At 50.7% G+C, this 20,539-nt stretch overlaps 1 protein-coding gene across 17 annotated transcripts in view; it reads right to left on the reverse strand.

Annotated features, from left to right (window-relative positions):
* Nucleotides 1-6,035: 6,035 nt before the first annotated feature.
* Nucleotides 6,036-20,539, reverse strand: part of SORBS1 (sorbin and SH3 domain containing 1) — a 280,510-nt gene continuing 266,006 nt past the window's right edge. For 15 of the 17 annotated variants that reach the window (XM_075534905.1, XM_075534903.1, XM_075534910.1 and 12 more), the window contains 3 exons: nucleotides 15,882-15,940; nucleotides 12,241-12,353; nucleotides 6,036-9,208 (listed from right to left, as the gene is read on the reverse strand). In XM_075534905.1, the coding sequence (XP_075391020.1) occupies nucleotides 9,141-9,208; nucleotides 12,241-12,353; nucleotides 15,882-15,940 (240 nt within the window). In that variant the 3' untranslated portion in view covers nucleotides 6,036-9,140. Of the gene's footprint in view, nucleotides 9,209-12,240; nucleotides 12,354-15,881; nucleotides 15,941-16,646; nucleotides 16,707-20,539 lie in introns of all 17 variants that reach the window. The other 2 variants (XM_075534898.1, XM_075534895.1) reach the window with 1 other exon arrangement.

Raw genomic sequence — 20,539 nt, forward strand, 5'->3', positions numbered from 1 at the left:
AGGTCTCTACACGATGTAGAAGACTGGATGGCAGTGGATTGGGATGTGATTTTGTTGAAAAGTGATCTCTCCAGACGTGGATTCTGCTCCAGATTGGAAGGGTATCTAAGGGCCATGGTCTCGAGGGCTCTATCAGAACAGCAAGTCTGATCATTACGGTGATTTTGAATGCTATTCTTCCTTTTCCGTCTCCCTGTGTCTCCTCTTTGGGGTGCCTATCACAGTGTGTGACTGTCACAAAGTGAGGCTCATTGACGGCCATCTTGGAAGTTCGGTATTAGGAAAATAGCTTGGATTTTGTGAATCTTCTACATGGGTGTTGGGATCCAGACACCATTTTGTAAATAAGACTGTCTTTGATCAAATAAATCCCAAGTTTCCAGACTTTATGCCATGGTTTTGAAGGTGGCTCTCAGCCCTACCGCCCTTTGTGGAGTCATCTGTCGGGTCTGCTGCCTCTGATGAGGCCGGAGGGTTGGTGACCCAACAGCAGAGAGGTTGTGCTCCCCCAGGGGGTTCATGAACTACACCCTCACACGGTCATTCCTGTCTCACAATGGAGCTTTGCACCTGTGGGTACATCTACAAGTTTCTTTAATACTTTCAACCGAACCACCTTCTTGGTTAATCCGTTCCACACGTTACTTGTTTACAGTAATGATGTCCTTCAATTGCTCTAAAAAGCCTCAGCCAATTCTTCCCGAGACAAGCTCGATTTGTACGTGTCAAGCCCTGGTGAATACAACCAAGTGCCTCTACTCAAACGCCCTCTGTGACCTTTAAGACACTCACTCACCTTTGTTCATGCACGTGGCAGACCATTCAATCATTCAATCATATCAAGAAGAGTGATACAACTATCACCACAGTCCAAGCTAGAATACTTTCTTCTAATTTTTTCAGTGCTTTCCTGTTGTGATTGTTAAGGTTTATTGTGCCAATCTGGCCAATGAACACAAGTGGGATTAATTGAAGGGTGGAGAGATAAATGGCTTGGCGAGCCTTGCCTGTTTTGCCTTTTGCGCACAGGTGGTCAGACCAGAGTGCAGCTGCCTTAGCCAGTTCCCCGATTCAGCTGGCAAGGCTCACGTCCTGCGAGACATCCCCGAGGAGAAGCCTCATGGACCTACCCCGATGCAGCCCTGGGTGCTGGAGCAGCCGTGTGGAGGCCCCTGCCAGCGCTGAGATGCTTACATGCTCACTGACTCGGCTTTCCTCCTGCAGTTGGCGTCATTGCGTGTGTTTGGTGAGTTTGAAGGGAACTTTGTAGATCGATGTCAGACATATGGGGCTGATGTTGGATTTACGGGCTTGGACTGGACTAGGTTGGGAAGCTTACTCTACAATTACCCTTTATAGAAAACTCTCTCTTATAAAATATGAGTGTTTATGAATGGTTTCTCTAGTCTACCTAGGCTAACACACCTGTGTTCCCTTGGTCCTATCAACCCCCTTCTCTGGAAGCTGCCCTTCTCTATGTTCCTCGGAGCCCTGGCAAGCCCAGTGTCAGCACATAGCTTCAGACACGATGACGCTTGCACTGGGGCAGGACGATTGCGTTAGATTTTCCTAAGTGCTTCACAATCATTTCTCAAAACCCAGTTTACATCGTGGACCATGGAGTTGTTATCTGCCCAGCTTCCTTCCTCCTTCTTTATAGCAGCAAGCTCCCCAACCCGGCCTTTCCCTCATCCCATGAGATTCTCGAGCAGCCGTTTGCACCTCACCCTCTTCCACCAGAGTCATGATATAGAAACCAAACTTACGCACTCCATTGAGTTCATTCTGATGCCTAGCAACCCTGTGTCGGGTTTCTGAGACAGTAAATCATTTTTTAAAGTCATTTTATTGGGGGCTTGTACAACTCTTTTTTAAAACGTTTTATTAGGGGCTCATACAACTATCACAATCCATCCATCCATCCATCCATCCCTCCATCCCTCCATCCATCCATCGTGTCAAGCACATCTGTACATTCATTGCCCTCATCATTTTCAAAGCATTTGCTCTCCACTTAAGCCCTTGGCATCAGGTCCTCTTTTTTTCCCTTCCCTCCCTACTCCCCCCTCCCTCATGAACCCTTGATAATTTATAAGTTATTATTTTGTCATATCTTGCTCTGTCCAACGTCTCCCTTCACCCACTTTTCTGTTGTCCATCCCCAAGGGAGGAGGTTATATGTAGATCCTTATAATTGGTTCCCCCTTCCTACCCCACCCTCCCAGTATCATCACTCTCACCACTGGTCCTGAAGGGATCATCCGTCCTGGATTCCCTGTGTTTCCAGTTCCTATCTGTACCAGTGTACATCCTCTGGTCCAGCCAGATTTGTAAGGTAGAATTGGGATCAAGAGTGTGGTGGTGGGAGGAAGCATTGAAGAACTAGAGGAAAGTTGTATGTTTCATCGCTGTTACCCTTCACCCTGATTGGCTCGTCTCCTCCCCTCGACCCTTCTGTAAGGGGATGTCCAGTTGCCTACCGATGGGCTTTGGGCCTCCACCCTGCACCCCCTCATTCACAATGGAGAGAGTAAGTCTATTCAGGAGCAGGTAGTCTCATCTTGCTTCTGCAGAGTGACTGGTAGGTTTGGACACTGATTTTGCCATCAGTAGCCCCATGAGTTCAGGAGCGGTTAAGTGATCAAGTTGAGTTGGCAGGGTCTAGAATCGTCTAAGAAGCCAAATAGAAAATCCTTTATTCCACTAGCATTTGGAGTCCGAGAGAACAGGGAGAATGAAGCAGGCTTCTGCCCCATAGCTTCATTTGGTAGTGGAAATGTTGCCAAACAAGACCATCAGAGCCAGGAATAAGACATACAAAAACATTGTGCCTTGCTGGGTCCATTCCTGCCCGTCCCATCGACAGGAACCAACAAATGGCCAAGTGAGTTCAGCTTCTATTATTGAAAGAGTCCTAACTCCTCGTTTAGCCAGCTTGAGAGCTCTGCTCTTTGGAGCATATGTACCCAAACTCACTCTGTGGGTTTCCAAGATTGTAACTGTTCATACAGGAGTAGAAAGCTGTCTTTCTCCACAGAGTTGCTGGTGGTTTTGAACTGCCAACCAGGTGGATTTCAGCCCAACCTGTAACCGCTACACCAGCAGAGCTCCTACCAGAGTGAGTAGAGGGCAGAGGACTAGGAGGTTTGAGAAGGAACTGGTGAACCAAAGAACAGCTTTCTCTGCAAGCAGACAGTGGAGTCATTTTCAGTGTGTGGTGGGGAGGCAGACGCCCCCATCGTCTTGGCGGGAGTATAAACTGGTACAATATTTTTGGAAGGCATCTTGGCAATCTCTTTCAAGATGTGAACTGCTCCTGCTGGCTGGCCCGGTCACCGCACTCAGCCAGCCTTGTTTTCAGTGGTAAAGCTGGCAACAACCTCATCCGCAGAGACTGTGCTCTTGTTAAGAAAATGTGTTGAAGACAATCAATGTAAAGCAATTGCTTACAGGTGTGAGTGTATGCAGAGACGCCCGAGGACTGCATATCAGACAGGAAGTAGAGATTCTCTCTTTCTCTTCCTGTAGGCACAGGAGTATAACTGCAGAAAACTTTCAGTTTCTGTTTGCACAAGAATCATGAGAAATGAAAGTGTCTTGTTTCTGCTGCTGTGAAGGCAACTGTACACCCCCTTACGGAAGGGTTGCAGGGAGGAGACGTGCCAATCAGGGTGCAGTGCAGCAACGACGAAACATACACCTTTCCTCTAGTTCTGAAACGCTTCCTCCCCCCACCCCACCCCCATTATCATGATCCCAATTTTACCTCACAAATGTGGCTAGACCAGAGGATGTACACTGGTACAGATAGGAACTGGAAATACAGGGAATTCAGGATGGATGATCCCTTCAAGACCAGTGGTGAGAGTGGCAAAACCGGGAGGGTAGGTTGGAAAGGGGGAACTGATGATAAGGATCTACATATAACCTCTTCCCTGGGGGACAGACAACAGAAAAGTGGGCGAAGGGAGACGTCGGACAGTGTAAGATATGACAGAATAATAATTTATAAATTATCAAGGGCTCATCAGGAAGGGGGGAGTGGGGAGGGAGGAGTAAAATGAGGAGCTGATACCAAGGGCTCAAATAGAAGGCAAATGTTTTGAGAATGATGATGGCAACAAATGTACAAATGTGCTTAACACAATGGATGTATGTATGGATTGTGATAAAAATTGTACGAGCCCCCAGTAAAATTATATTTTTTAAAAGAAATGGCATGTTTCCCTTCTTTCATTGTTTGCACACATCTTCTTCATTCTAGCATCTCTGGCCCAGGGACTTATGCACTCACTCGTTTTATTTGTTCATCAGACACTGAGCGAGTGACTCTGTGCCAACTATGTTAGGTGCTCATCTTGGTCCTGGACATATCACAGCAAAGCAATGTCATTACTCTTGAGGATCATGCAAACAAAGACATGTCTATTAGATGGTAATGAGTGTGATGAAGAACGTAGAGAACTCATAGGGGGTAGGATGTTGGGTGGGGACAGTATTATACGTTATACATAAAATGGTGAGAGGGGGCTTCACTGAGTAGACTTAAGACCAAAATTACAGGGCTCATAGGAGAAAGGGTCCTCCAGGCACCAGTGCCATCAAGTATAAAGACAAAAACGCTGACGCATGCCTAAGGAGCTTAAGGGGACTGTGTGGCAGGACCGATCACTGAGGAATCAGTAGGCGGCAAGGAAAGCGTCCTGGTAGCCAGTAAAGGCTGGTAACAAAAAGGCTGGCAATTGAAACCCAACAGCCACTCCAGAGGAGAAAGCTTTACAGCCTTGGAAACCCTGTAAGGCAGAGGTGGTGTAGTACACATTGGGCTGCTCATTTCAAGGTTGACAGTTCAAATCCACCAGCTGCTCTGAGGGAGAAGATGGAACTTTTTCCTTGAGTGAACAGTTGGTCTCAGGAACCCAGGGAGGCAGTTCTAGCCTGTCCTATGGGGTTGATGAGTTGGCACTGACTCAGTGGCAGCGAGTTTGGTTGGGTTTGGGTTCACTAGGAGTTGGCACTGCCTCCGTGACATTGGGTTTGTTTTGGTGGATTTTGGAGGTTACAGGTAAGAGAGAGGTGGGGCAGTCCGTCTGTGGCCTTATAGACCATCCATAGGAAAACTGAGTGACATGGGAAGCCACATGAGGGCTTTGGACCAACCTGAACATGGCCGCTCTGGTTGCTATGTGATGATGTAAAGGGACATGGTAGCCGAGGGAGATCCATCAGGCGACGGCAGTGAAACAGGTGAGAAGAGGGACTGGGCCACGGGAGGCAGAGGCTGGGACAGCTGATGACAGACTGAGGCGTGAAAGCCCCAAAGCTCCCGTGACTTGGGCCCAGCACTGAGGTGGAGGTGGTCCAATCTCCTGAAGGCAATCCTCTCCCAGGTCTGTTTGGGGCTTCAGCCCCTCAAGTGAGATTTCTCTGGGGTCATCCTCAAGGGGAGACAGTATAGACCACTGCTCAGACCTAGGAAGTGAGCTTCAGAAGCAGGGAGAACAGGTTGAGGGTTGGGGTTTTTCTGTGAAGGCACCAAGTCCACCCTAGACTGAGACAGGCTGATGATCATGACCTGGGATGTTCGTAGACACTGTCTGCTTAGTGCCCCAGTCTTGACACTGGGTTTGGGGGTGGAATGGGGTGGGAGGAAATGTCAGATGGCATTTGGCCCACGCTAGGAAGACTCAAAGCCACTCAATTCCCTTTAGAAAAGTAGGCGGCACAGTTTCCTGAGTCCGTGTCTTAGGAAATTGATCAATATCCACGATGCCCATTTTGTAACATCTTGCTTTTGTTTTTATAGACTCACAAGCATGCCTTTCATAACCAAGGCCAAAGTCATCTTGGGAAGAAAGGCACAGTGGTCCACAGAGAGCAACTGAGAATAGCGAGGGGAAAAGCGGTGTCTTTTCAAGGAAGTTGGAGGGCCTCAGAGGTCCATGCGGTGCGAGGAAGCCTCATTTGGGCAGCTTGGGCACAGGAAGGAAATGGCCAATGGGTAAGCACACACACACGCACACACCACGCGATTCTGGAGAAAGTTTATTTAAATAATATGTACAGCAAATGGCGTGATTCAACATGTCTACCCAACCAGTCCACTGCAATACGGAAAAGTGAATGAACACAAAACCCAATCGGCATCTGCAGAGCTCATGTTCTTGGGGTGTCACTTAAATGGCAATGCTCCAGATTGATGTCAGGTCAGTCCCCTCTCCCCCAAAATATCTGAAATTTTTTTTCTTAACAGTAACTGATTTTAGCCATTGGACTTAATGCTTATTGCTGCTGTTACCAGGTACCCTAGAGTCGGTTCTGACCCATAGCAACCCAAGGCACAACAGAACCAAACACTACCTGGGCCTGCGCCATCCTCAGCACTGCCGCAGATTACAATCAAAAGAACAAAACCAGAAATTCAAAAAGATGCAACCAAAAATAAACAATCCTGTGAACTGAGATTACCGTCTCCAAACTACACAATGGCTATTTTTGTGCTTAAAATCCTGCATGTGAGTTATTTGGAATTCCTTCATTGAGGAAAAAAAAGCAAAAAAAAAAACTACATGACTTCCTTATGTGACCCGCGCTCGCCCCTGCCGCTCCAACTTCTTGAAAATGACTTTTCTATACACGGTAGGTACACGGGCTCTACAAAGTTCAATATACATATTTACAGCCCTGGTTTGTAAGCACAGGGCTTGTCAGACTGCAAAAGGGATGGCGTTGGGGGCTCACCTTTCCCCAGGAGCATGGCTAAGATATCAAACTGTGCTGCAAGCCCTGCTGTAGTCACCTAGGTGCACCTGCTGTGTTCACTCAACCTGTCACAAACATCTCGGCATAAAAATAGGTATTTTATGTTACTCAATGTCTGGAGACAAGAGAGCAACTGGGATCCGTGGTTCCTCCGTTCATTCATCATACACAGGAAGCTGAAGTTAGATGCACATTTTAAAAACGTGACTTGTTTATTAAAGACGGGGCAGACTGGTGAGGCATACTTGGGTTTCTGGATATACAAACGCGTGAGCTGGCTGGCATCGTATGCAAATGCGGCTTTACAAATTGGTTTCATTTCTAGCTGTATTTAAAGGGGTGCTCAACAATTACTACATCATCAAGAAGCACCCCCTAGAGAAACTATCAGAGATGAGATCGTGTTATTTATAGCGAGAATCAGAAGAGACTAGGAAACAGTTGCAGATACAAGAGTCCCACTCCAGTGTGTGGGGGGCGGGGCATGATGCTGCCGTGTCAAATGCACGTGCAGGTGCACTTCTACTTTATTCCTGCAGGGGGCGAGAGCAGGAGAAACAGGGCTCTTGGATAGTGGAGCACCCTTCTAATGCAATGGGTGCCTTTGTTACTAGATCCGATGGAATATCAAGAAGGCCCTTTCTTTCCAGGAAGCCCCCTCCCCTCCCCCGCGCTCCCTTTCCCTTGGGAGGAAGATTCTGTTTTAGTTTAAAACAAATGTCTCTGGGAAGAGGTAACATATACTTATTAGTCATTTACACTATAGTATGAATGAGTCTGTGGGCATGTCTTTCCTGAGAGCTAGAAAAACGGGCAGGGAGGAAAGGAGGGGACTGAAGCTGTGTCGGGGCAGCGGCCAACTGGTGGTCTGCTAAGATGGGGACAGGCGCTGAGGCAGCAGGATTCAAAGCCAACTTTGCGACTTAAAAAGACTCCAAACGTTGGGGCAACCCTTTAGGGGTAATTCTAAGCTCTGTGGACACACCCCTGGGGCCCTGAATTGCTGTCTGCGGTCTTGGTTGTGTCGTCGTGGGGAGGATGAGCAGGTGGAAAGAGTACACCGCTGTTCTAGCCACGACCGATCCTCAAAGGCCCTTCCAGCATCCTGGAGCCTCAAAGGTGGGCCCGTGGAGACCGAAGTGCCTGATGCCTTCCAGATCCCTGCGGGGCCAGCGTCCCATTCTCACACCCTTCTTTGCACGTATCACAGTCCATCTGTATTTAGGTGCTTTGTTCTCCTTCGGTCAGTGTCTGCCTCCCCAAACCCCTCTGAGTTTCCAGAGGATAGGGAATGGGTCGTTTTTATCTTTGTCTCCCGCAGGGGTCTGGCATACAGACCCTGAATTGGACACAGTTGTGACTGGGCAGCCGAGGTGTCCAGCCTCAGATCTGACCCCCCACAAAGAACAGACCTCCTGGTCACCCAAGGTAACAGTGGAAGACCGCCTCCCACCTCCCTCTGGGCCCCCTTGGCCCTGAACCTTCTGCGCTGAGTACAACCCTCATCAGAGTGCAGGAAACTACACCCAGGGGACCAGCCGCACACGTGGAGCTGACCCCTCGAGTCTCCCCCTGCCCGTCGGTGGGTGTTAGGAGACAGCATGCGTCTTGGCTTTCTGTGGAATGGGCCCAGAGCCACACCCCGCCAGCCAAAGGCAACCAGAAAGAAGGGTTAAGAAAGGTGTCTGTCAATGCGGTCAGTTGCCCTGACGGGGACCATTTGTGACGCCCATAATGTGGGACAAGAATACGCTGCACGTGACCTCAAGAGCTGCAGAGCTTCTTAGCCTAAACCCTCCTGGAATCTCAGTGTGGCTTATCGGCCTGGCCACCAGCTCCCCGGGAAACCCGTGTGCTTTTCTGTCCGAATGCGGACACATTTCCGAATCTTATGTCTTCGGTTGTGCCGTCTGCCACTGTTCCTGGGGCCGGACTCTGGAGATGAAGCAGGGCATCGTGGCTGGGGATCTGCCCGGTCCTCTGCAGGGTCCCCTGGAGTCAGGCTGGTCAACGATGGAGCAGCAGGAGGACTTTCTGGCCCAGCTCTCTTCTCCCAGACAGTGCTCCAGGTCCCCAAGAGGTGGGGAGGGGAGGGTGGCGGCTGGGGCGGCCCCCAAAGCAGCTAAGTCGCAGGGCTCTGCCACGTCCCTTTGTGCTCAGCATGCGGCGCAGCCCCACCTCCGATGCACACCGTGGCCGCCCGACAGGCTTGGGTTCAGACACAACCGTTGTCGGTGCCCCCCATCTGCGTCCCACTTTCTCCTCTGCAGGGATTAGCCTAGTGACTCAGCGTTTAGGAGCAAAGAGCCTGGTTCGGGAATTATGCTTTGTCCTCCGGTGAAAACTGGGAAAGAAAAGCGTGGTGCTTTTCCGTCTTCTTACAGATACAGGGGTTTGACATAGTTGCCCGGAAAAGTACCAAACTGCCTTGTCCTTCGTGACGTACCTAGAAGCAAACAAGCAAAGGCACAGCATGAGGGATCACCAAGCAGGGGTCCTTGATACCTACTCAGGGGCTCTGGTTTCCAAGCACCAACCCCTCTCACTTCGTCCATTCAGGCTGCAAAGTCCCCCGGCCTGGCAAACATGGTAAGTATTCTGAATATTGCTGGCTTTATTTTTTCAGGTGAGGGCACTCAGAGAGCTGAGGTAACATTTGTGAAGTCCTGCAGTGGGGCACCGTGAGGTCACTGTCCGTTGCAATTAAGAGCTTGGCTGCTAACTGAAAGGAGGGCAACCTGGGCCATCTACTCTGGCGAAGATTTGTGACAGCCCTAGGAAGCTCTACGGCTGTTCTCCTGGGTAAGTTGAAAGTGGCTTGACCACACAACGCCACCCCCACCAGCAAGCTTTCTATTGAGGCAGGACTGGAACCCAGGATTCCCCACTCCCGCCCATTGCTCTTCCAACACCTCTCCTTTTGGGGAGGAATTGTGGCTCATTCATCCAATACAATGGAGAGAGCTGAGGTTTCTAATGGAAACAGCTGGACATCAAGAAGCCTACTGGCTGTGACTCAGTTCCTCCCAGAAGCCGGTGCCTCAGCCCCAGGTTGACCTCCTGACTTTGCTGCTGACCTTGTTAAGGTTCCTGGCGCCAGGAGCCTGGAGCCCCGGCTGCTCCACACCAAGACATCCTGGCTCCCTCATCTAGATCCTCCTTTTGGGAATCTCTCTCTAAAGACACGTGCTTATCTGCTTATCGTCACTGCCTTCTTCCTGGTGGACGTCACAGTCCCCCTGGTTTAGACACAGCCTCCAAGTCCTTTTGCAAGCAATCCTGGCACCAGCCACGACACCCCGGGCAGTTTTTGTCCCAGGTGAAACTTTGCAGCTAAAAGAGTGGGTCGCAGCTGCCACACTCACTGCCATCCAGTCGATTCTGCCTCGCCGAGGCCCTACAGGTCAGAGGAGCAGCGTAGCACTGCCCCTTTGGGCGTCTGAGGCTGGGCATCCGTACGGGAGCAGACAGCCTCCTTTTTTGTCCAGGAAGTAGCTGCTGGGTTCAAACTGCTGACCTTTTGCTTGGTAACCCGCCACACCAATAGGGCTCTTTTGTCAAAGCTAAAGACAGTTAGAACATGACTAGTGGCTGCTGAGTCGATTCCAACTCACGGCGACCTCACGTGCTGCAGCAGAGCTGGGCTCTCTCAGGTTCTCAGCGGCTGTGACCTTTCAGAAGTAGATCAGCATGAATTCGAGGTGCCAATCTTCCTGTGAGTGGGGGAGTGCTTAACTGTCGGCCCCACCCAGGGTCTCCAGTCTGACTAGCGGGTTACTTTGTGAGGTGATGGAAGAATCTGAGGGAGACATTGGCCTCAGGATACTTCTTTTACCCAGCCCGCTGCCAGGAAAGGCCCCATTAGGGAATCGGCGCCTCCCTCCCCCGCCCCCCAGCCCTTCTTACAAATGGAAACAGCCCTGGAGGGGCTCGGTGGCTGCCACACTTGGAACTCTAGAGCTGGGTCACCGCCTAGGATTGTCACATGTTACGGAGGACTTGGAACACAGGCAGTCTGAATTGAGAGGTGCTGAAATTGCACGGTACAACCCAATTTCGAAGACTTTGTACAAAAAGAGGAATGTAAAACTTCTCCTTAATAATTTGTTATGCTGACTGTACGTTCAAAAGATAGCGTTTTGGATGTGTGAGTTTCAGAAAATAGATCATTGGAATTCGTTTCAGCAGCTCCGGTTTACGTTTCCAGTGTGGCTTTCAGAAAAGTGTAAATTGTGAATGCGACGTGTCACTTTTCCAATCTGGCCCCTGGGCGGTGGCTTTCTGAAAAGCTGGCGGGGACAAGGGCAGCCCTTTCTGGCGACTCGGTCATGCTCCCTGCTCGGCCCCGACATTCCTGCTCTTGTACAAAGCTTTTCCAGGGAAGAGCTTGTCTTTGGAAAAAGATAAAGGTAAAAGCATCTGTAGGGGGGAAATATGGGGCAGTGAATGAGTCAGTGGTTCCCAACAATATCCGAGTGACCAAAACGAATAGAATTTGGGGAGAGGGGAGCTGGCGCTTCCATCTGGATCCACCAATTACTCCCTGGGCTAGCTACCTAACCTCCTGGGGCCTCAGCCAGTGTCCACGTCCCTTAGAGAGAGGTCATTCTTCCCTGACAGTGCTGCTCACTGGGAAGCAGTTAAGAAAGCAGATGCAGCAGAGTGTCTGGTTTAAACAGCATCTCGATAGGTGTTGGTCTCCACCCACCCCCACTTCCCATAAATATGAATCCTTTGTTCCAATTAAGCAGGTTGCTTGGATTAAAATGGTCAGAAGCCAGGAGTAAATAAGAGAGTCTTGGGGGATGTCTACGGAGCTCTGGAGATGTGGTGGGCCAGGCACCCGGCTGCCAACTCCAAGTTCAGCAGTTGGGATTCACCGGTCGCTCTGTGGGTGAAATGCCAGGATTTTTGCTCCGGGAGGGAGCTGCAGCTGCAGACACCCCCAGGCAGCTCTGCTCTAACATAGGGGCTCCCCATGAGTCAGAATGGACTCGAGGGTAGGGAGTCTGAGTTTGGGTTTGTTGGTTTTTTAAAAATCATTTTATTGGGGGCTCGTATAACTCTTATCACAATCCATCCATCCATCCATTGTGTCAAGCATATTTGAACATTTGTTGCCATCATCATTCTCAAAACATTTGCTTTCTACTTGAGTTTGGGTTTTGTTTTGTTTTGATGAATGTCTACCTATATATTTGAGCTCTGTGGCAAGAAATCTAAGCTCAACCCGATTTGGTGCCAGTTAGAAACATAAAGTTCCATATGTACAATAGACATGTGCAGAATAGAAATACGAAAGAAACCCACGAAAGGAATCTGGTAACAGACCTTCCAAGCCACTGATGTTGGCTTATTTACATGCTGCATTCAACATGAGTCTCAACTGCGGTGTCTCAGGGCAGACGGGGGTGGCACATCTCTCACTCGGGGTCTCTGAACTGAAGCTGGGAAGCAGAGCACGATGTGGTCACTTACCAACAAACCAGCCATCGTCACATTTTTCCATGACATCAACGATGTCTCCATCTCGGAGTTCCAACTCATCAGCGTTCTGGGGTACATAGCTATATAAGGCTTGGTAGCTAAATCTAAATTGGATTAAAAAAAAAAAAGGCAATGAAGCGACCAGAACACTGACAGGATTCTGTAATACATTTTTAAAACCCAAGCCTTAGAGTTGGCCTTTTTTTTTTTGTTGATGTCTTCTATCCGTTTTAGAGATGGGTTCTTTGTCCGACGTCATTTCCAGTCCCCCTCCCCCACCCCTCCCTTCCCCCGGCCCAACACCCAGTCTGTGGCTTCACTTCCACTGAAGGCTTTGAATGTACCTACATGTCCCTGTCACCTCGTTTCTCTTGTTTGTATGTGTGTGTTTTTTAGTTGTTTGGTCATCTATTTATGCTGCGTATTAGGATCCTTAAGGTTGCCCCGAATTTGTACTGATGATATTTACAGTCCTATGATTTACATCCATGTCTCCGAGCCAACTTCCATTCATTTTGATATATGTTGTGAGAGGCAAGAAAGTTCGAGTTTTTAATTTCAGTTAAATCAGCGCTTTGGTGGTGACGTCAGTGAGGCTTAGTAAAAGTACCTTATTGTGTATTTCTCTGACAAGTCAGCATTGGAGGAGATGCATCAACGTTAAGACTGACCGTAACGGGGAACGTCTGATTGCAAGTCCTGATTAATCCTCATATTTAATGCGATTTGCTTCCCAGAGTCAAGCGCTTTTGCCTAGATGCCTGCACCCCTTATAGCTAATCAAGCCTGTTCTTTTTGTAGACAGTGATGCATGCAGGTTATTCTAAATTACTTAAGCCCAGAGACAGTCATATACTCGGATGAAATAATATTGATGTCATCTGGTCTTATCTGGAGATCACTAGGTAATTTTTATAGCTGCACACAGCCAAGGTATAAAAAGTATTTTTCAATGGCCTCACTGATTTACAAAACCACTTCTGGTTTCTCTCCATGCCTAAAAGCATTTCATGAATTGATTTTCAATGTCAGTGTTATTTTTCAGAAACTCCTTTGCATTTTTTATCTTTTAAGTCCCGGGGATATTTGAGGGGCCCTATTCTCGATATGCCAGGGGACCCGATGGCCTTTGGTCTGCATCATCCTCTGTCCTAGCAGCTGCCACTAGACAGCCAAGGGCTTCTGGGCAAGCCTGAGAACTGGAGTGACATCAAGGGGATGGTGTGTGGGTTTGCATGGGTTCCTCCAGCCAATACTTCAGCAGCACCTACTCACACACCGGTTTCACAATTCTGTCTGCAATTTGCAACATCATAGCCTATAAAGCTTCATAAACGAGCTAACCGCCTTTCCTCCCCAGCAGATGTCCGTGGCTGCCCATGTAAGGGCAAGAAGAGAGCCTCAAACAGGGGAAGAAGCCAGTGCCCAGCAGCTGGGAAGGCAGCACGATGATTTAACTTTACGTATGTATTCAAATGTACTGATCTTCCGACTGCATGGATCTATCCGCTAGAAGAAAAGTGTCTCACGAAGAGTTAACGAATGCAGATTGGTCTCCTACTGGCATATGAATGCATTAACAATTTTTTTTTGTCCCTCTGTTTTCTGTAGTTACTTGCTCTCCCCTATCCCACCTGCATTCCTATGGCAGGTCTTTCCATGTGTGTCCAGGCCAGCCTCCTAGGATGCCTTGTCCCTGTAACCACACCCCCGGCCCCCCCCCCCAACCCCACTGCAGCTCAGCTGGCCTTGGGTCTGGGAGACAACTCCCGCACCTGTTTTTCTGCCCTCATGGCCGACAGTGGAGACCGGCTGGTCAAAGTCCCACAGGTTTGCTGCTCAGGTCCGCCAACCAGCTGCAATGCTGAGGGGGCTTCAAGCTGCTCCTGCTCCGGTGCCCCCGTCAGCTCTGGCCCCCTAGACTCAGCAGAGCACTCTTTACCCCATGCCCACTTTCGGACATGGAAGCTGGCTGTGCGCAGCACCTTCATTTTCCTGCCCTCCTGAGGCTGGTCTCGGCCTTCCCCGTCCTCCTGCATCTGTCAGAGCCAGGGAATGGTCTCTGCTCCTGGCCATGCTGAACCCCTTCCCTGGGCTCCCCCTCCCCCCCCCCCCCCCCCCGCTTTCCTTCCCTCTTGCATCTTTTTTGCTCTCCTTTTCCGTTTTGACTGGAACCACGGCTGTCCTCCGCCCCTCCATTCACAGACAAAGTGAGTCAGTGCCCATTCAAAGGTAGCTCGCCTGCACCTCTGCACCGAAGATGGTGCAGTCTCTGCTGCGGGTCCTCGCTGATTTCCCAGTGGCAGGCAGAATGCCTGGTGCTCATTTCCCACTTCCTCCCTTTTGTGGCCAAAGCAGGTGTCCTGCTGACCACACAGTGCTCTCTGCTCTGCGGGCGCCGGACTCTCTCATGCCTTTTCCGCCTCTCTTGTTGTGCCTCTCGGTCTCCTTTCCCAGTTACTCCTTTGTTGTCTGAAATGTAGGTTCCCTACGGTTTTAATCTTGGCTCTTTTCTTCCTCCGCCTCCATCTCTTAGAGTTAATCTTAACGTGTTTCTGTGGTTTCGAAGCATCTACTATGTCTTCATCCAGACCCTCATTCCTACTTGGCTGGCTTAATGTCTAGCTCTTGTCTTTGTCCCCCAACAGCCACTGGCGACTCTGAAACCCCCTTTCCACTGGGCCATCGTTCTCTCCTGAAAACGAAACGTGAGCACTATGTTCCTATGTTCCTCACGTCAAAGACTTCCAGGGGCCCCTCGTGCCCACAGAGCTGAGCAGTCTGGATTCTACAATCTGATGCCAACGGTCAGTTCTAATGCGTCCTCCACGGGCGACATACTTCAGCCACTCACAGTTCTCCAAACACACCGCCCTCGTCCATGCGTTTACTTATATGGCTCCGTCCACTGGGAAGACTGAACCCGGCTGTTGTAGCGCTCAGCGCCCAACGTGCCTTCCACTGCTCCGCTCAGGTCTCTCCCCCTCTGTGCTTGGAACACAGAGCAATCCAAGGATTCTTCCTTCGTAAAGAATGTTTCTTAAATGAATGTATGTACCAATTGTTTCCATTTATCTCCAATCAACACAGACTGCCCCTTGCCCTGTGTTCAGGCGCCCGGGTGTGGTGGTGAAGGATGGGGCTGCTGACTGCAAGGCCACGAGTTTGCAACCAACAGCCGCTCTGTGGGAGAAAGAGGGAGGGTTCTCCACCCTCTAATGAGGTGCAGTCTCAGAAACTCCCAGGGGCAGTTCTACCCGCCCTATGGCGTCGCTAGGAGGCGACGTCCACTGGATGGCAGTGAGTTTGGTTTGGGGTTTTGGGTTCCTCTATGTTCCCACCACACCAGGCTTGACACCAGCAAGCGGTTGCCTTTGTGTGGAAGTCAGCTTGGCCCCCTCACATCGCCCCCCTCCCCGTAGCCTGTTAGTTCCTTTATTCGCCTGCCATCAGCTTTCACACTGGCCGATGGGAAGCAGGCCCTTCACCACACATCCGCACGGAGTCTGGAGCGATGATGATCTCATTCCCCCAAACGGCTGCTCCCCTGTCCAGCTCCCGACCTGCCCTCTCCAGTCAGCAGTCCCCCCCTCCCCAGCCCGTGAGGAGGCCTGTTTGCCAGGGGTACTTACAAATCTTGTGAGGTTTGACTCCTGTCTGGGGCGACTCTTCGCTGCTGGGCTTGAGGTTGCTGAGAAATGATGAAAGATGATTTATTGTCAAAAGGGGACACCTTGTGACGAAAGTCAAGGGGATGAGAGACAGTGCTGCAGTAATGGACAGACTTTTCGGCAATGTTTATGATCTCATTGCAGACTGCTTCCTGCGAGGTGGCCCCGAGACATCCAGAGACCCCCAGAAAACAGTCAACAAGGGGACAAAAAGGGGGTGTAAAGAGAGAGAGAGAGGAAGAGATGTGACATTCCAGACGAAGCACACAAGTCCAGGGAAACAAAGGAGTTGAAGATCCAGGTTAAAAATATATAGGAGTTTCCAGTAGTAGAGTGCAGGAGGGATCCAGGCGTAAGCATGGAAAAACAGGTAAGATACAGAAGAATTTGGGATTTAGTATGAATATTTAAAAACAAAAAAAAGGCAGCAGCATAAAAGCCTGTAATTAGTGAGTAACAAATGAACTAATACACTAGCAATGCCAGTGTGTATTCCCAATCATGCACTAACGCTTTAATTTAACCCCACATTTAAGCAGAGTGGAAGTGCCTCTACATTTCTCTGTTTTCTTTTTGGGGTGGGGTGGGGGTGGGGAGGGGAGATAGCCTAACATGTTTCTGGTACAATAGCCATAAAACTCTCTTAACGAATGGCTTTGTGGGTTAGCCAGGCACCACTCTAGTCTGTAGACAAAGCTACGCGGTCTTACTCAGCGGGCATCTTACCACATAGCTCTTTTCAGATTCTGTGAGGTCAGGTCCTGCTCTCAATGAATGATGACAAGGCTGTGATCACCAAGCAAATCACAAGGGAGACATTTTAGCGGATGTCACATTGGCAAGGAGTCAAAGTAAAAGGTGTGCAAATACACGTACCACACGGTCACACTCGATGACACCGGACACCCGCGGCCTGTGGCCACCGGGTCTCCACAACACAGCGGGGGCACAGGAGGAAATGCCGATGGATGGCCAGTGTTAGAAGCAAGCATCCCGGGGCGGTGAAATGACAACTTAGAAACATGGAGGCAGTGAGCGAGCATGAACGCAGGACTGGCAGGAGACAGACATGAAGGGCTGTCCCAAGGAGCAGCCCCGTCCCTTCATGAGTCCCTCCCATCGGCCCCCTGGCCCTCAGCCAGCAGGCGTCTTGGGAGCCACTCATTCCAGTTCTTTCGCTGACCCAGGGCCGCCTCTGACAGCGAAGGCTCATGGAACCACTAGGTAATACTATCGGCCACGACTTTCTTCTGGGAAAGGCGGTACAGGACAGGAAGGAGGTGAGTGCGGCCGCCTCACAGGGCAGAGCTTGCCCTAGACATTGCAGGATGTGTTTCCAACACGGCGGTACCTATGAAATCAGGACTCTGCTCTCCGTCCCAGATGCCTGCCCCATGCTGCCATGGAAACACAGGTGCCATCATGCCCCAGCTGACGTCTCTTCGAAGCAGGACTCCCATAGCTGAGGGGGAGCTTCACTGGAAGAAGGGTTGGGATCGTTTCCCTCCGAGAGGGTTCGGTGACAAGCACTAGGAACTGGGAAGGCTCCCTAAGGGGCTATTTGAAGAGCCATCGTCAGAGAACCCCTCAGTAACAGCCAGGGCTCACACAACTCTCAGGCCTTGTGAGAGGGGACTCAGAAAGCTCTGTGGCAGACCTAGGTGACCTCACCGAGAGGCCCAGAGAAGGTGAGGGCCTTCCCGAAGACCAGACAGGTAGACCAGTTTCCTGGCTGTATCTCCTGTACCACTGTACCTCCCATTCTTGTTCTCGGGCTGCTTCCCACCTCACAAGGTGCACATATGAACCCTGATCGCCAGGGACTCCCACAGAAGCCCTGGAGACAAGCAAGAGGGGCATCCCCAGCCCATTTTTAAAAATACCCAAAGATGCCGATGCTCAGAGAGGTCAAGCACACTCCCTAAAGTCACACAGCTTCACAAAGGTAATGTGCTCTTGGTGTTCTTTCTACTCCACGCCACCCGACTCTTCTGTCCATCGCCACTATAAGTAGCGTGACTCCCTAGGTGCCCTGCAGGGCCCTTCCCTCCCCAGACATCACCCCCACACTCGTGTGTAGTGGCGGGTCTACAACCAACTTCCAAAGTGTAAGCAGCCCCTCAGCTCAGTCACCTTGAGCTCTGGCAGGCAGGAAGAGACGAAACCAGAAAGAGCCATTCCATGCTCCTCTATGATATCTCAGCACCCCTGGGCAGCATCCCTGGGCCTCATCCGGTGCCAAGGAGCTGACCTTGTGTGGCCCCACTCACCACCCATCAGGCCTCTGGGTCAAGACTTCTGTGGAGCAGAGGGCAAAAAAGGGCATTTGCAAACAACGCGTTCTGTGAGCTTCCACTGGGCAGTCTGAGTGGTCCAGATGTGGGCAGAGAACCTCTCTGAGAGCTGCCCAGCGAGGGAGGGAGCTACCACCAGAAGGGGCCAGTGGCCTGGCATAGCAGTAGAGCTGAGGCCAAGTGGACTGGTGGCAGCGATATCATAGGGCATGAACTCCCAAACTTGTGTGTGCGCGCGCGGTACATTAGGGCTTAATTTAACCCACCGGATGGAGGGACCCCAGTTTGCAGCTATAGCTTGGATTTTGTCAAAGCACAGATTGTGATTTGAGGCAGCAGGAATCCCCCCCACCTGAGACTCGGCATTTCTCGTCAGGACACCGATGCTTCAGGTAGCAAGGTCATGGAGCACCTCAACGACCTTGCGCTGAGACTCTGTCTACTGCGGGTCAAGACCAGTCTGGTCACACCTCCTGTGAGCCAAAGTTCTCCTAAGAGCCGGATTATTTCCAAACTCCTGCTGACAGCCTCGTGACGTCAGGTACAAGCAGGGCAGAGAGCAAAGCAGACCATTTCTTGGCATGACCCCCACAGCCTGCAGAAGGCCCTGAGTCAAACCCACCACCACAGAGTTGATTCTAAGCCTCAGTGACCCCATGTAGGGTTTTGGAGACTGTTCCGTCTTTACCGGAGCAGACAGCCTCATCTCTCGCCCGAGGGGCATCTGGGGCGTTTGAACTGCTAACCTTGAGGTTTGTTAGTAGCCCAGCAGCACCTGAAGGGCCTAGAGAAGTCCCTAGTGCCCTTCAACCGAGTCCCCAAGGAGTGAGTGAAGTCACCATAGAATCCCAGTACGTTGATGCTTCAAAGAGATTTGGTGGACCAGCCGCAGAGAGGAGGAACTGATACTTTAGCCCTTAGGGCTCCTGCCTCATCTGCATCATCCACCCCCACCTGTCACCACCTGACTTTTACACTCTTTTGTACTTCCCCGTGGCTTTTGTACTTCCCTGTGGCTTGAGGAGGACGAAGAGGGCATTTTGAGGCTCAGAGAAATTGGAAGGCTTGTGTGAGGCCGCAAGTTTACAGCCGCACCGTGAGGTGTCTCATTCATTACCACACCCCATCATCCGCTGAGGTCTCACGGTGGGAGACCCTCTGGGGGAACAGCCTCCAGCTTCCACCACACCTCTACCAACAGGCACCAGAGCCCCTTCCCTTGATGGGTCACTGACTCCAGGTGCTTAGCGACTTTTCCTAAGGAACAGGTACGGGCTGCAGTAACGGAAACGTCTCATCAGTAGCCCAAGGGGGGGCTTTCAATGGCCCCGCTAGTACTGTCCTGGTCTCGGGCCATTGCCAACCAGAAAATGGTCATGACAGCTTACATCTGCACAGTACAAACCAGCCCCTGCCCTGAGAGGTGGAGGCGACTCCCTTCCTTGCTTAATGTCTGTTGAATAAATGGAGGCGGGATAAACATTTATCGCATTAATAAGAGAAGTGCATTTACCCTGTGTGTGGGGTGGTGGGGTGGGGGTGGGGTGTGTGTGTGTGTGTGTGTGTGTGTGTGTGTGAGTGAGAGAGAGTGTGTGTGTGAGAGAGAGAGATGGGGATCCCTGAGGCCCAGCCACAAGAGTAAGTCCTTCGCTTCAAAGGCTGTGTGCGCCCAAGTTTCTCCCTTTCTCCCCTCCTCGCCCCATTCAAATGGACTCAATGGCTGTGGGTAAGTTCTTCCTCCCTCCCTGGCCCCCTTTTCTAAACACGCCACAGCTCCTCCTCTGAACCTGCGCACACCCACAGGGGCCACACTATTTCCACGTGGGCTCTTGGACACTCCAACTCTGGCCACTGTGAACTCAAGTGCGCTTAAATGTAAAAATACGCACAAGAGTGTAAACTATCGCATGTTTACATGCTAGTTCTCCGCATTGTTTATATGTGGACGAGACACTGTTTGGACCATACTGTTCAAATCACTACTATGAGATCCTGCTATTGCTCACATGACTGCCACCTGCTAGCTCTGAGTCTAGGTAGTTCAAGTTGGTGATCTCCGCTCACATTTTTTCTCCTGGACAGCACGGCTCTGAGCACTCCTCCCCGTCCGGTCTGCCTTTTTCAAAGCTGCAAAGTATGTACATGTTTTAACCAGGACCCCACTCAGGGTAACGGTGCATTGGCTCATGCTAAGTACATTTCAGACTCGTGGGGAGGCGTTCTAGTTTAGCATGTGTGCTGAGGAAAACAGCAATCAGACCAATGCATCCATCCACGCGTGGTCCTGCTGCCCTCCCCTCCCCCACCACAGGGAGCGCGCCACAC

Source organism: Tenrec ecaudatus, chromosome 16 (genome assembly GCF_050624435.1).
Source record: "Tenrec ecaudatus isolate mTenEca1 chromosome 16, mTenEca1.hap1, whole genome shotgun sequence".
In the NCBI taxonomy this organism is placed as follows: Eukaryota; Metazoa; Chordata; class Mammalia; order Afrosoricida; family Tenrecidae; genus Tenrec; species Tenrec ecaudatus.